Source organism: Phalacrocorax carbo, chromosome 2 (genome assembly GCF_963921805.1).
Source record: "Phalacrocorax carbo chromosome 2, bPhaCar2.1, whole genome shotgun sequence".
In the NCBI taxonomy this organism is placed as follows: Eukaryota; Metazoa; Chordata; class Aves; order Suliformes; family Phalacrocoracidae; genus Phalacrocorax; species Phalacrocorax carbo.
The window spans coordinates 81,713,240-81,728,772 of NC_087514.1; the positions used below are offsets into that span (position 1 = coordinate 81,713,240).

The window sequence follows — 15,533 nt, forward strand, 5'->3', positions numbered from 1 at the left end:
AATTCCCTGTTCTGCTTTAGGTGAGACATTTGTTCTCTAGGCTCTGCTTGCCTATTTGATCCACTGCTAAGAAAACAAAATCTAAAGATAGAACACTGAACATATTAAGCAGACAGATACACAATTAGCCTTCTGTTTACCAAAACAGAAAGGATGGAAGCTGGGGACACTCCTGAAATGACAGGAATGATTTTGGAAGAAACAAGTTAGGTATACTTTGTGGCTTTTACTCTTAAAAAAGATCAGAGGGATGTTTTTAACCCTAGCCTGAGGAAAAGCTTTCAGGCCCTAAAGATCATGTGGTCTCAAAATACATATCCACTTGTACAAAGTACAGGGAACACTAATGTGCTAGGCAGAGGCTACCACCTGCCACAATGCAAACCATAACAAAAGGCTGGAACAGATACTGACCCTTTGAACAGGGTGGAACAAAATAGAAAACAAAAACAAGTCCATATTGCTTCCACCTCAGCAGGAGAAGTCCTAGAAACAAAGTTGGGGGAACTGGCATGTTATCTTGAACAGAGACACTGCTATAACACTAGAAACTCAGAATAAGGAAAGTAGCATTGGTACATTGTGCCATACATCAAGGTATTTACTATACAGGAAACATGGAAAAGCCTACACCACTGTAAAACAGCTCAGTGTTCACACAATTTAGCAAGCCAACCAAAGCCCAGCGGAATGAAGTTTCAGTCATAAACAAAATAAACACAGCACATATTACTGACTGCCTGATTAGGATGGACTATGACATGCTGACAGTGACAAGAGGGTCCCCCCCGTGGCAGGGAACAGTATCAACAAGAAATTCTGTCGTCTCCATGTATGCTAGGGAAATACCACCTCAGATTGTGATGTTAATGCTAAATTTTTTAGGCATTAATAGTCATAGAAAGTTTATTATAAAAAAACCCACACATACAAGAGGGCAAGTGACTCCTACCTCAGTCCCTAAAAGGGTACAACATCAGGTTCAGAACTCTAGTGTCAGAGAACATGAAATACAGAATTCAAAAACCTCACAGCACTAACAAAAGTTTAAAAAAAGTGTGCAGTGAAATGCTACTTCCAAATGAGAAACCACTAAAAATAAGAAGGTAAAAAGAAGCAGCCAAAAAGAACAGAATCCTTGCAGACAACATGCAAACTATTTAAGAACACCATACTGGAAATGCAGAGGAACTGCATAGACTGGTAGGGAGCTTCTACCAGGAAAGACTTGAGAAAAAACATAAGACAGCCAGCATAGCTAAACAGCAGAGTAAAAGCACGAAGGCATCCTCTAAAGAGCTGGAGTAACACTGATATGGAAAACATCCAGATGAATTAAACCCCAACAACTTAGAAAAAGATGCAGTAAGGCAAGGTGAAGCATTCTGAATAACAGCTAGTAACAGAGTACTGATAACGAGGTCCCTTTGACAGTGCGTCACAGAAGCAGGAAACTTTTCCGAATGTCTTAAATAATATTGTAAGAATACGATAGAAGATTACTAAATATGTAGACATTTTTGCTGCAGAACAGTTCAATGTTTCCTTTGTAGGAACCTCCTATTTAAATAGCAACACATTAAGGCTCAGAAGACCAATTTATAAACTGACAAGTTTTGGTTTTTTTTCAAATCAATGGTAAGTAATGCACCAGATGGGTAGTCACCCAAAAATTCTAAAGGAACTCAAAGACAAAAGAGCAAAACCATTTAACATGACATGTACCCTGCATCACTATCAGAGGACCGGTCACTGGCCTATGAAATGCACACTTTCAGGGCTAGCTGAACAAGAAGCAACTGATGAGGAAGCCTGACTAGGTAAAATAGCAGGCATTATAACGAACAGAATTAAGGGGCAGCTCAAATAATTTATTTTCCCAAGGAAAAGTCAATAAGGTTTTTGTGAAAGGGAGAAACACTCATCAGGAACTGCTGAGGTTCACCAAAGGGGTTAATAAGCATCAGTGTAAAGAAAATTGATCTAAATGACCTGGATTTGCAAAAAGCTTTCAAAAACATCCATTGTCAAATGCTTTTAGGACAAGCATAAGGGAAATGACCCTTCAGAGATAAAGACCTTGGTTAAATGTTGGAAAGGAGAAGATAGGAATAAAATAGCTCTTACAGCAACTGGTCAACAGTGGAGCTCTCCAGGAACCTGCACACAGCCAGGGGGAAAAGGGAAAAGCTGTAAGAGTGACAACATCTGCAGACAAAACTAAGTTATTCAAGGTAATAAGGATGACCACAAAGAATTACAGAACCTTCCAAGGCAGAGCAACTATTCAGTGTAGACAAAAAGAACCTAATCCTGATTTCACATATAAAATGATGGTCTCTGAGCTGATCATGACCATGAAGTCTACTTCTACCTCTGTAAAAGGCTAGCTACCATAGAAATTAGTGATCATCCTGGATATAAGCGCATCATGCAGAGATACATGACATCGTGTGAACTGAAAACCAGGCTCCAAACTGTCCACCAAGAATTAAGGCAGACAACTGCTCAATGTTTTATTTAATAACTAGTAAAAAAAGGCAAGATTTTTCTTTCTCTTCTTATCTGGTTCACTGAACATGTTTACACTTTCATCACACAACTACTAGGCCTGGGACAAGTAAAGTGCAAGATGCAGACCATCCTCTCTGTTTTCAATAAAGCATGAGAGAGGATCGGTCTCAATGAAAAACTTCATCCTGAAGCTCTACAGCCTCCCTAGCTTGCCTAGATTTCTCTTCTTTGTGAGTAGCCATTAACCATATGTTCGACAGAGACCTGAAACCCACCCCAAATTTTGCACCTATTCTTCACATTTGCATAGTCAGCTCAGTTTATCACATAAAGATTCACTAGCTGGCTAGCATTTCATGAGAATGTGTTTCCATCCCTTTTCTTCCTCATACCATTTCCTCAGAGGAAAAACTTCCGAGGTCCTCATTCCCACACTTCTGAAGCAGAAATACAGGAGTCCAGCGTAAAACAGGCAGCCAAATCCAAGGTTTCTTATGGAAGAGGATCCAAGACTTGGATTTCTATTTTCAGAAGAGTTCTTGGGGACTACTTCCCTTGGAAGCAATGTTTACCAATTAACAATTCAGTCTTGAGGACTTTTCAAACTACCATAGATTACATTTCAAATACAAATGCAGTGGCACCTACTTTTTCTTTCATATGGCACCCACTAGTTTGCCCCCATTTTTCTCTGTCTCCACAAAGGTTCTTGGCAGTCTATGTCAAAGAAGGGGATTCCGCAAGTCTTCGTTTATAGTTCAAAAAAATCTCTAACAGACAACATTTGATACATATATGCACATACACACACCAGCCATTCCTACAGCAAAGTATCTCACAGATTCCTATACAGAGACAACACTGTGATACCACCTGCAATGAAAATGCAGATGATGCTATTCAGTAGCTGTTGTCTAGCATTAAACAATTAAAATATTCTCTTTTCAAGCTGTTACATGGCAAACAAAGCATCACTGTAATAACAGTTCATGGAGTAATAACTTTTTGCTCATTTAACCTTAGAAATAGTCATTTTTCTTCCCTGCAGGCCCCACCAGGAAGATAAGGTAGGGTGCTCTTATTCATTAACTTGGCAGCATATTTTTGAATTCAGCATTTTAATACTAAAGCAGTTCTGATTTATTAATAAGTCATGCATTTTAAAAAGTGAACTCTAAACTCTAAAGATTCACACTCATCCAACTCCATATTTTTTCATTAACTGGTGTTAATTTTACCTCAAAAGTTTAAGGACCAGTTCTTAAGAGATTTCAGTGGTGTGTTGCTTTTCTTAGGCAAACGCACAGTGCAGCTTAGAATCCTTGTCACGGCAGTCAGCAGGGTAGGCTAAATGTTTTTTTTCTTTCCATACTGTCAAAAGGGAATACTTCCCAGGTCAGATTGAGTATTAACCCAAAGCTTACTCAGAGCTATCATAAGGATTAAGCTGTCCTTCAGTTACATATAAACCCTTGCTTTGCTTTAGTATTATTACCACTTCCTTTACAATGAAACAAATGAGCTTCCTATGGCCATATATCTCTACATAAGAGTAGAGAAATATTAGTCAAAACTATTCCGTCTGCTTCATGTTTGGAAGTTACGGCTCTCGAACAGACTGTAAACAGGCCACACCAACCTGAACAATCATGCCTTATAGAAACATTGCTTTTGCTTTTCTGTTTTCAAGGGCTATCAGAGCTGTCCAGAGAAATAGTCTGTCATCTGTACAGCCAATAGCTGAAGAACTCATATAGCTTTGTTTTAGATCGTGTCTCTGCTCCACAAGTTTTTAAACAGTTTACAGTCTAAACAACATTAGCCACCTTTTGTAGCTTTTGAGCATGCTGAATTATACAATGAGCCATCATCTGAGAATGATCTTCAAGACTTACCACTGGACCACTAGTTGAAACTCCTGTCTTTCATTAAGCCAGGCACCAAGAAGACACCAAATCTAACAAATATAGATGATTCCAAGAGACAATCTTCAAAAATTACAACATTTCCATTTTAGGCAAATTAGATAAGGAAATACAAATTTGTGAAAAATGCAACTTTTGCTGAAGTTATGACTATAAAGATCAGAAAATGTATTTGTACAGATTGGCAATATACCCATAATAAAGAGACTTAACTTCCAGATTACTGCCTTCAAATTGGGGAGGCTGATAGCTGCCTCTACTGATGCAGCCTATCAAGACATAATTAACATAAATTTGCCAGATCAGAATGGCAAGCTGGGAAAACTGACTACTTGTGTCATTTATCTCCTTTTGAGGTAGTAAATACTTTCACAGGTATTAACTGCTTTCTACTGGCTGCCTTGTTACCCTTTTAAGTGAAGACAGTGGTGTAGTGGTTCTTATTTTCTATTCTACTGCTCTTCCCTTCCTTTACCTGAACGGGCATTCAGCAGCATAAGCTTTAAAGATTCACACCTGATTTTTTGCTAATACGCAAACCACATAAGACTAAGTAAATCAATAAATAAAAGCTTGATTGTACTAACCTGGAATGTTTCTGTGTAGCTTGGTATTAATAACAAAGTGTCCATTTGAAGAATGTGTTTACCATGCAGTAAACAACAAAAACATTTGTCAAAAACTCGGTTTTGTCTGGCTATCAATGGCAATCAGACAAGACCATCTGACTGAGGTCCTGCAAGTTGCTCCATGGCCCAAATCTATCTTAAGCTTAGCTGCCAGGACCAGAAGCATAGCTGGATCCACACAGAAGCAAGTAAAATAGTTCCAGTGATGGAATTTTTATGTCCCTTTAATAAGTAATATTAACATTTTGAAGTTTTTGATTACTTGTGCTGAATTCAGGCTTTTTCACTACACACGTTTAGTAGCACTTTTGTACTGCAATCAACAGCTATTACAGTTGTTCAGACACAGCTGAACTAAATTGCTCTAAAGCTTTTCAAAACTCCACACAGCTGCACTGAGCTCACAAGAGTAACTCATCTGACCTATGGGTCACAAGAAAATAACATCTTATGCTGCAGATACAGATGTTAACTATGCAGCTAAGACTTGCTGGGCAAGTTACAAAATCATTTAGGTTGGAAAAGACCTTTAAGATCATCAAGTCCAACCGTAAACCTTACAGTTGTACAATATAGCAATCAAGATGAAAATAACCTGTGCACAACATATCTATACCATTACAGCTTGGTGTTTTCTTTACAGTCACTTGGAAGTTATCTATGGCTCATTCCTACTAATCTTAGTCTGAGATGGGCCTACCAGTCCATCATTGAAAAGAGCTACATGCATTAGCTAAAAATAGAAGTTTCATGATACTTCTTCCACAGTAACTCAGAAAGATATTTGTTCAGCTCTATTACTAGCTCATATAAGAAGTCTTCAGTCTGAAAACAGCACAAGTAAGATGTCTTCCTTGTTTTCTCTCCCTCCCCACAATTTACTAATACATGTACAATTAAAGGAAATTAACTCCTTCAACACACACATTTCAAAACGTAGAAAGTCGGGGAGGGGAGGGGATTTTTTTACTTAATAACATTATGACCTTCTCAATCAATGTTTACTTCCAAGTAGACTTTAAGAAAGCCTTACTCATTTTTCAATCTATACATTCAGAGTTATTTATCACCAAATACGATTTCATTTAATGCCACTTTTACATACTCATTTCCATATGATTTAAGTTTGATAAAAATTCAATTCATCAGAACAGCATAAACGAAGTACATTTAATGTAAGCTACCCAGTTCTTTGACTAATTACAAAAAAACACCCTCTTGGCAAGTTTTAGTAGTAGCAGCTATGGCATGAAAAACATAATGCTTACCAACCAGACAAAATAGTAGTCTCTCCTTTCATACCTTTTCTCTTGCGATGGAGAAACAAAAAGGTAATCACAGGCCATAGATTTGTACTTCTTTTCTGCAGTGTAACTAATTCCGCCCCCCCCCCCCACTTGGTAAAATTTGTCTTTGGTTCTTCCCGAAACCAGTCACCTAACAAGGCACTTCTTGCTCTAAGCCTGTGGAGGTCTATTTATTTATTGATTAACCTATGTTTTAGATTACTACTTTTACTGCACCTTTGCAGTGCTGTTCCCTAACATACCGTTGTATCAAGATTCCTCTTTTATTTAGCACTTCCAGTGCCTTTTTCTAAGCATGATCCTATGACTGCTACACAGCAATTTGGGGCCAGGGCAAGAAGTAGTTAATGTCCAACCCCCATTATTCACTTTTTCCTCAAACTTGAAAAAGACTCTCTTAATTGAATGCTTTTGTAACAGTCCTTAGAAAACAAAATAAGATTCCAAAAGCTTTTCCCTGAAGTTACTGCGTTGTCTGCATGCAGCTAAACCAACACTCACAAAACCCTGCCTTCTCAGCTTTTAGCAGGAATTCCCCCTCCACCAGAGTTAAATAATTGTCCAGAGGCTAGTCGGTATAATCTAGGAGGGAGATACAATAACCCCACCACATATAAAGCAAAGCTCAGCTTTTTCTTGAGGCTGTAACAATCCCTTAATGTATTCCAGTAGATTTAAACTTCAGCTTATAAATTTAAAAAAATATATCTAAAAACATCTTGCGGCATGATGCCCAGAGGTGCTTTCACCTCACTAATGCTAAAGGCCTACTGCTTGAAGCTTTGTAACCTTGCACCCAAACTGCCAAGAAGCTGTTTTCCAGAGCCTCTCTAGCAGGTTTTTTTTCCTTTGCTGCTCTTGTACTGTTACTGCCATGGACCTTGCACCTGCAAACCCCAACAGTGCTGTTAAGGCGATTCTCATGGGAATCTGCTCCCACTGGCATAAGGATCACCCTTCCTCACTTACTCCTTTGCCTTTTGTCTTTGAAGATTTTAGTTTAGATTAGAGAAAACCAAACATAACATGTAACAAAGTATAAAACAGTCATGGAGATGCTTGACAAACATTACTGGATAATATGTGCACATTGGTTGCTAAATCTCTGTGCACAACATTTGCATTCGATTAACATACTCCAATCAGCAGTAACAACCAATAGGGAGTTCAAACAGGTCCCAAGGAACAACAGGGCAGAGAGCCATCATCAGCCTCATCTTTATCATTGCCACATGCAGCACGGGAGGCAGAGACAGGCCAGCCTGAGAGGGTGCTCAGCTGGGACCCACCTCTGCCCTACCTGGCCACACTGGGAAGAGCCCACTCTCTCCCTCCCCACCCTTCTGTTGTTGTTTATTTCCACCCCCCAAAAAAATCTTTCACCACGAGAATAAATTTATGCCATCAGCTACAAATCCTGCTAATAAATCCTCATGGATATGAGCTTCACACTTATACATTCTTTGTACAAAGGAAAATTTATAGAAAATAAGAGTAAATGCAATGATTTACTACAGAGGAGTTCTGTGCTTCTTGACCTAATTCATATTAATAAACAAATCGCCACATATAATAAGCATTTTTCTTGAAGGGGTCAAAAACTTTGAAAACAAAACAATTCAGAGCAGGAAGAAGGCAAGTTTTATCTCCTTTTCAAACTAGCCATCTTCAGAACTATACACAAGAAATCCTGACTTCCACATTTTCCACTTTTCTGTCTTAAAGATGTCCCAAATGAACTTCATAGAAGGCAGAATTTGTGTATTTTCCCCATGCTGGAGGTTTAAAATTGTTTTTGTATATAAATTTTTAGGTATCAAGCAGTGATGAAATAGAAACTACATATCCTACTGCCTCCAACTTTGGTACCTGATAGCACATCCAAGTTATGCTCTCATAATCCCTGAACAGTTGTAGCTTGCATACTCCACCACTATTACCTGCTAAATAAAGCACTTTTTTCTGTAGTAAAAATCTGATGGTTAATTGTGCTGTGTTCATCTGTGCTATGAAAAAACCTCAGTATAATTTTTTAATGAACGATTATCTAACACGCAGAGGCTCAAGTCACATATTTCAGTCATAAAATACAAGCTTCTCCTGTGTTCTGCTAATAAAAGTCATTCAAGTTACTCTAAAAATTGCAATTCAGACCATTCCTCAACCTGCCAAAACAAGTCCATCAGATTTGTGGGTGCAAGGTACAAGAAAACAGTATGGGAACCCTGAGAGAAACACTGTTGCTGTATAGAGAGTGGAAGACACAACTCAACATTCAACATCACAAAGGATTTATTGTTTCAGGAACCTGAAATATAATATTCTTTATACTAAGTAATGATATTATTTTTCATCGTGAAACTTGAGCAATGTCTCAGTTTTCTAGGAGACCTGAACACCTCCAACACCTTCACAGAGGGCATCTTGCTTCTGTTTCTTCAGTCGAGCAAGAAAGGCAGCTCCAACAGACAACTGATTTGAGTACAAATGGAGTAAATACTTGAGGGAAAATCAGTACTGAAAATATTCAGGAAATCAAGAGGGGTTTTTTATCCTGAAAGAGCTCCCAAGAACTCTTCTGTAACTCTGCCCACCCTTCCTTACCCTAGAAGATGTAAGCAACACCAAGTGCCATTCTCTGCATTTAGCCTTTTTGTTCACTTTTAATCCACTACTCATAATACCCTACAATCCACTGGGTATCCCAGAGACAACAGTGTGCAAGCCATGCTTTTATTTCCCAAAACTGTTGATGCTATTTTGCCCATTTCTGCTGTGCATTTAAGCTAGTCCAGCTGCAGCCTTTTGGCATCAGCAGTCCAACTGCACGGAGCTGGAAAGCACGCAGTGCTGTCCCCTGCCCCACTGTTCAACCCTATGTCCTCATTCCAACACCCTTCAGGTATTTCAAACCTCTGCTCGGAAACAGAACTATTTTTGCCAAGAACCAGATGCTTCCCTTTACAGCTGGCATTACAACAATAACAGATTTCAAATTTTAGTATTATATAAATGAATGCCAAAGCCATTCAACTCCACAAGTGCGGCAATAATGCAAAGTTACAAGTTATCCTGGGCCTTTAGGAGCGTGTGCTGGCAGCCTATTCCTATGGGGCATACCTTCCAACTGCATCAGAGGGGAACTCTCTCCTTGGTGAGAAACGAAACCTTTCTGGAAACAGCACCTCTGCTACCGCCTGGACAAATACACAGGTCAGAAAGCTGGAATTGTTGCTGAGCAACCAGAGCCACACAATTGCTGCTTCCTCGGCCAGCGGCCTCTCTTCTCTGTGTTCAGAGTACAGGATGCAGGATGCCCTGTAGCTGCCGGCCTTATTAAACCTCCTTCTACCTCTGTGGTATGCAAGTGTTATTTATCATGAAGTGTCATCATTCTTGATTCATTTGGAATATGACACACTGTCTGATCTGAATTAATCTAGATTAATTTAGAGGTCTTCCCTACTTGTAAATCTTTTGATTATTCATTGTAATGACGACATACTCCTTCATTGCCAGTCACAGCTCTTTGGAAATGTGTTCTGTCTCTACTGTGCATTTCCAGATACATTACTTGGTTACTGAAACCTGAAATCAGTGGGGATCTCCGACATTCTTTTAGCTAGTCACAACCTGATTGTGACTAAGAAAACCCCTTCTTCCCCTTCTAAACATTTGATGTCATGCTTTGCCCAAATATATTTAGCCAATATGATCCATATTGATGTATTGCTCAACTGTCACCGTATTCCAAACAAGACACACACTTGGCTTTTTGTTTTCTTTAGATTAGAAATGCCTGTTTGAAAATTAAGGAAATCTACCCACAGTTCTCATGCTTTTTGTAATATCCTGCTAGCGATGAAACAAAACACAGCTTTTCCTGTCCTCCAGCAGGTTAGCTATCATTAGCCATTGTTACGATTACTTCAGCCATCTCCTAGTGCAGTAACAGCTTGTCCCATGCAACTTGCTGCATGCTTTGATATTTGGTAACTGTATCCAGCATTAACTTGATAAGTGTACTTACCTGCCACCAATTAGCAAGCAGATACTTTTAAATCCGATCAAAGATATCCAATCATTGCTCAAAAAAAATAAAAGCACAAAAGTAATCAAATTTCTCTCCCTTCATCACACATTAAAAAGGAGGTTCCATCTTTTCGTCTGCTTTTTCTTTCCAGTTTCTACACCTTAAACCATCTCTCCTTACATCTTTGCATGCTTCCTCAGAGAGACACAAATTATGCAGCTTTCTGCCCCCCGTTCATTTTGACATACATTGCTGAATGCAGGATTTTTCTTAGGAATGACGGGCTAGGTTATAACTGCTGCAACATGTGTACATCAGTTCAGTGACTTACAGCAATCTGCCTCTGACAGAAGCTGAGCCAATGCCCCATTGTGTCTTTCGTTTGTTTCAGAACGGAAACACTAATAAAGTTTAAGGATCGTTTCCTATCAGGGCAATACCAAAATTATGGCATACAGAATTAGGCTAAAGTTGCATTCTTCATTGGAGAGGAGGGCATTTTATTTCTTTCAATAAAGTTATTGCCAAACAGCTGTCATGGTCTTAAACATTTTCCCTTACTTTCACTGATAGATCAAATGATTATCCCTGCTTGTGCTACTTTACACCTGGTAGTGAGCAATTCATAGCATCCTAATTTTGTTTTGCTGATAAAGTGCCAATACCAGAGAGGCATTCATTATAAATCTCTCATTACTGTTTACATCCACTGGAGAGGTAGCGGAAAAGGAATCTTTCTGCCCATGTGGGCTACTGTGCCCGAACCTCCCCAAACTCCTCAACTGATTCATTTAAATTTTGATCATAGCATTAAAGTTAGTAAAGAGATAGCGGCTTCATTTTTATCCTTAGCTCCACATATCAAGCAATTAATTATATTTTCTTAATTAATGTCTTGTAAACCCAATAATGTCTTTTTATGAAAGTTTAGGGTATTCTAGATACTACCACAGCATTAGGCTGATTCTCTTGACTTGAAAGTTTTATGTTTCAGTGGAACAGGCCTCCTGGTAAACAATTTACTCTTACAAGAGACAGGCACGACAACTTGGTATATTTGTAATTGTACAGAAATATCAGTCTGAATGGTTTTGGGATGTGTCCTGGAAACTACTACAAAAGGTAAGAGTGAGGTGCATTTGTATTGCTTTAAGGTTATCAAAAGCTAATGGAATCCAACCATCCCTGGGATCTATTAACTACAGATTCCTTCCAGGAAACATTAGCTTCCATTAATAGCGAAAAACCATACTGCAAACTTTCTTGCTTTTAGATACATAGAGGACTCAGCCAAAACAAAGGGGGGAATAGTTTACAAAAAAATAGTTTCATTAAATGTTAACACTTGAAGAAGTATTGTATAACTAACTGTGCTTCCACACAACACAAATAGTAAGAAAATAATTATCAGAGTAGAAGCTGAACGCAACAGACTTCCAGCGCACAGTGGGAAACAGGATTTGTCAGTGCACATCATACTATTCCTCTTCTTTTATGGCAGGTCTCAAGGGCCTCCTCTGCCACCGTCACTGAAAGAACCTTAAGTCTTTTCACACCTGAAGTCTTGTCAGAAGTCATTAACACTAGAACCAGCTGTCCTCTTAAAAATACAAGATGTGTTTTGTTTATAAACAAAAAGTTTGTGAATTTCACCACAGATAAAAATACCTTCTCGGAAAAGGCAACAGGGGAAATTGCCCCTAGTTATCTTCTTTTATCAATGTATACAGATTAATAAAGTCATAGAATTATTAAGGTTGGAAGAGACCTGTAGGATCATCAAGTCCAACCGTCAGCCCAACACCACCATCCCTCCTAAACCATGCCCTGAAGTGCCACGTCTACAGGTTTTCTGAACACCTCCAGGGATGGTGACTCCACCACCTCCCTGGGCAGCCTGTTCCAATGCCCGAACAATGTCAGTAATGACATTTTTCCTAATATCCAATCTAAACCTCCCCTGATGCAGCTTGAGGCCATTTCCTCTTGTTCTATCACTAGTGACTTGGGAGAAGAAACCAACCCCCACCTGAAAGGAGGTTGTAGTGAGGTAGTTGTAGAGAGCAATAAGGTCTCCCCTCGGCCTCCTCCAGACTGAACAGCCCCAGTTCCCTCAGCCGCTCCTCATAAGACCTGCTCTCCAGACCATTCACCAGCTTTGTTGCCAGGCATCTCAGAATAATGAGGGGACAACCAGTAACGACTGTGCCACACAAAATGGGTGCATACGTACAATAACCTCAGAATACAGTCCCGCAAAAAAAAAACCGGTTTTTTTTTTTTCCGAAAAAAATAAAAAACGGGTGGGGAAAAAGACGTTAACAAAGAGCTGCTGCTCTAAAACTTCGTTTTCCAGGTAGACCCCGGCGGACAAGAAGCTAATTTCACTCCCACCACCTCGCCGGAATAGGGCTCCCTCCCCGCACGTCGCCGTCAGACCGACGGGCCGGGCCGCCGCTGGGGCGTCGCGGGGCCCTGCCCCGGGGCGCTCCCTGCCTCGCTCGATGTTGCGGGGTGTTCGCCCGCCGCAGCCAGCCGGGCCGCCCCCGCCCCGCGGCGCTCTCCCCATCCGCCCCCGCCGCACCTGCGTTTCTTCGCCGCTCCCCGGCGCGGCCCAGGGCTCTCCCGGCCCATGGGGGCGGCCCGACCCGGCGGGGAGCTGCACCCTAGGGCCGGGCCGAGCGGGAACGGGGGCGCCCAGGCCCTGCCGCGGCCCCGCCGCTGCCTCCATCGCCGGCTGCCGGCGCCGTTGCCGTGGCGAGGGGCTCCCGCCGCCGCCCCCTGCCGACCCCGCCGTCGGTTCTTCAACTTCCCTTTCCCTGCCATCCCCAGGGCGGCACGCACCGCCCCGCCGCAGCCGGCCGAGGGGCCCGGGCCCTGCCCGGAGGCTCGGCCCGGCACACGGCCGGCAGCCAGCTCCGCATGCCCTTCTGGCAAACCCCGCAACGGCTAGACCCCACTTTTATTGCTTTTGGTTTTCAGGCAGGGAGACCTGAGGAGTTACCCCTTGTCACCGCGCTGAAACTTGTGTCAGTTGCAGCCTTAGCATTCAAAACATAGCAAAAGAATCTGACCTTCAACATTGCCTCATTTCCAGCAGCTCCCAAAAAGCATGCGTTTCTGCAGCCCTCATACCTGGAGTTACTGAGGCACGCGGGAGAGTTAAAAAGCTTCAAACGCTGCTCTTTAACTACGTGACAAAAGGGCAATGAAATTTAATACACCTGGATACTACAGGTGCACACAATACAGCTTCCTCTAAGCCGGTAACGCAGTGAAGGCTCACTCATTTGCTCTCAAATGACCAGAGTCTCCTTGTTACTGGGTTTCCAGTACTCCTCACCTTCATCACATGATAGTAAAACTAAAGATCTTGCTGACACTCTGTTAGACATCCTAATCATTTATGTATAAATCAAAATCTAAATGTGAAAGTGTTCATAAACAAATCTGTCCCCAAGGAAATCTCTTTCTCCTTAACTTCTGAAAGAAGAAAGACGCAAGGGTGGTTAATAGCACTATAGAAAATGGTTACAATGCATATGCAAACATACTGAAAGCTATCTAAGATTAAATGGCCATGAGGAATAGGCTAAATAACTATGACCTGGCACTGAGGTATCAGCAGCTTTTGTTCATCCAGAATCTATGTCAACATTTCATGGGAATATGAAAGCTAAATACTGGGAGTAACGCACATATAATTGAGGAGAAGAAAACCTGAAATTCATTACAGAAGTGTGTAAGAAACCCAATGCCTAGACGTGAGGTAGGTATTTCACTTTGGAATATGTTTCTCTCCTGCTCCTTTTGATGTAATTTGAACTCTGGACCAGGGAGCCTCCTGCTAGCCTTTATGGAAACGTGCATACACAGGACTGCAAAAGACCTGCAGAAACTCCATGTCTCAGCCCAACAATTCCTAAGCATTCCTGAACAGGATTTTTTCTGCCTGCTCTTAAAAGTCTCTGGAAGACAGAGACTATACAACCCTCCCAGGGAGCATGGTCCGGTTTTTATTTATCCCCTTCTTTAATTTTTTACTAATATCCATTATTATTTCAAGGTACATATCTTCTCATCTCTCCTTCAGTGACTAGACAAAAAAATAATCTTTATAATCATAGTTTTAAATGTGTTTATTGTGGGTTAACCCAGGTAGACAGCTAAGACCTACACGGCCACTTGCTCACTTCCCCCTCAATGGGAAATGTTTTCTCCCTCAATTTTTTCTCTCTTTGAAAGAAGCTAATTGTTTCAGCTAAAAGCTAGTTACTTCGGCATTTGCTTGGAATCCATAGGTTCTGTTCTTAATGATTTTCCAGTTTGTTGGTACTGTTGCCAAAATATAGCATGCAAAGCTGGACATAAAACTCTTCCAGTGGCCTTAGAAGCCACAGAGCACAAAGGAAGGCTTTCTACTGGTGGTTTGAATATAAACTTTTAAACTGCTGCCAGACAACATTTATCCTTTTCACTTTGGATGGTTTCCATATTCACTTTGACACCTCACAGGACCTCACATGTCATTTTCTGACACACTTTTGCATATTGATGTTGTCGTGGCTTAGCCAGCAGCTCAGCCCCACACAGTCACTCGCTCACTCCCCCACCACTAGATGGGGGAGAGAATCAGAAGGGTAACGCTCGTGGGTTGGGATAAGAACAGTTTAATTATTAAAAAAAAAAAACAAAAAAAACACACAACAAAAAAGCAATGGAAAGGAAAACAATGAGAGGCGTGAAACACGGGGCGGGGGGGGGGAGGGGGAGGGGAATGAACCACTGAAACAAACCGCCCGTGAGGCAGCCGCTCTCCGCCCGCTGACCCAACACCACGCCTCCCCGAGCCGCCAACTGCCCCCCCATACTGGTCATGGTGTCACGTGGTGTGGAACGAACACCCCATTGGCCAGTCGGGGTCAGCTGCCCCGGCCGTGGCCCCGCCCCTCCCGGCCTCCCGCTGGTGCGGCAGAGCGTGGGAAGCTGGAAAGGACCCCGACCACCACAGGCACCACTGTGAAGAGAATTAGCCCCTTCTCAGGTTTTTTCCCTTTTATACTTGTTCATTTGTCTTTCCTTTCTTGAGCACTTTACTGAATTTCTGAGCTTTTTCTTTCATGCT

At 41.4% G+C, this 15,533-nt stretch overlaps 1 protein-coding gene across 1 annotated transcript in view; it reads right to left on the bottom strand.

Annotated features, from left to right (window-relative positions):
* The window catches only part of DNAH5 (dynein axonemal heavy chain 5), a 158,219-nt gene extending 145,010 nt beyond the window's left edge, over nucleotides 1–13,209 (bottom strand). The window contains exon 1 of the mRNA XM_064443395.1: nucleotides 12,993–13,209. Coding sequence (XP_064299465.1) covers nucleotides 12,993–13,139 — 147 coding nt within the window. The 5' untranslated portion in view covers nucleotides 13,140–13,209. The remainder of the gene's footprint in view (nucleotides 1–12,992) is intronic.
* Between the last annotated feature and the right edge of the window lie 2,324 nt (nucleotides 13,210–15,533).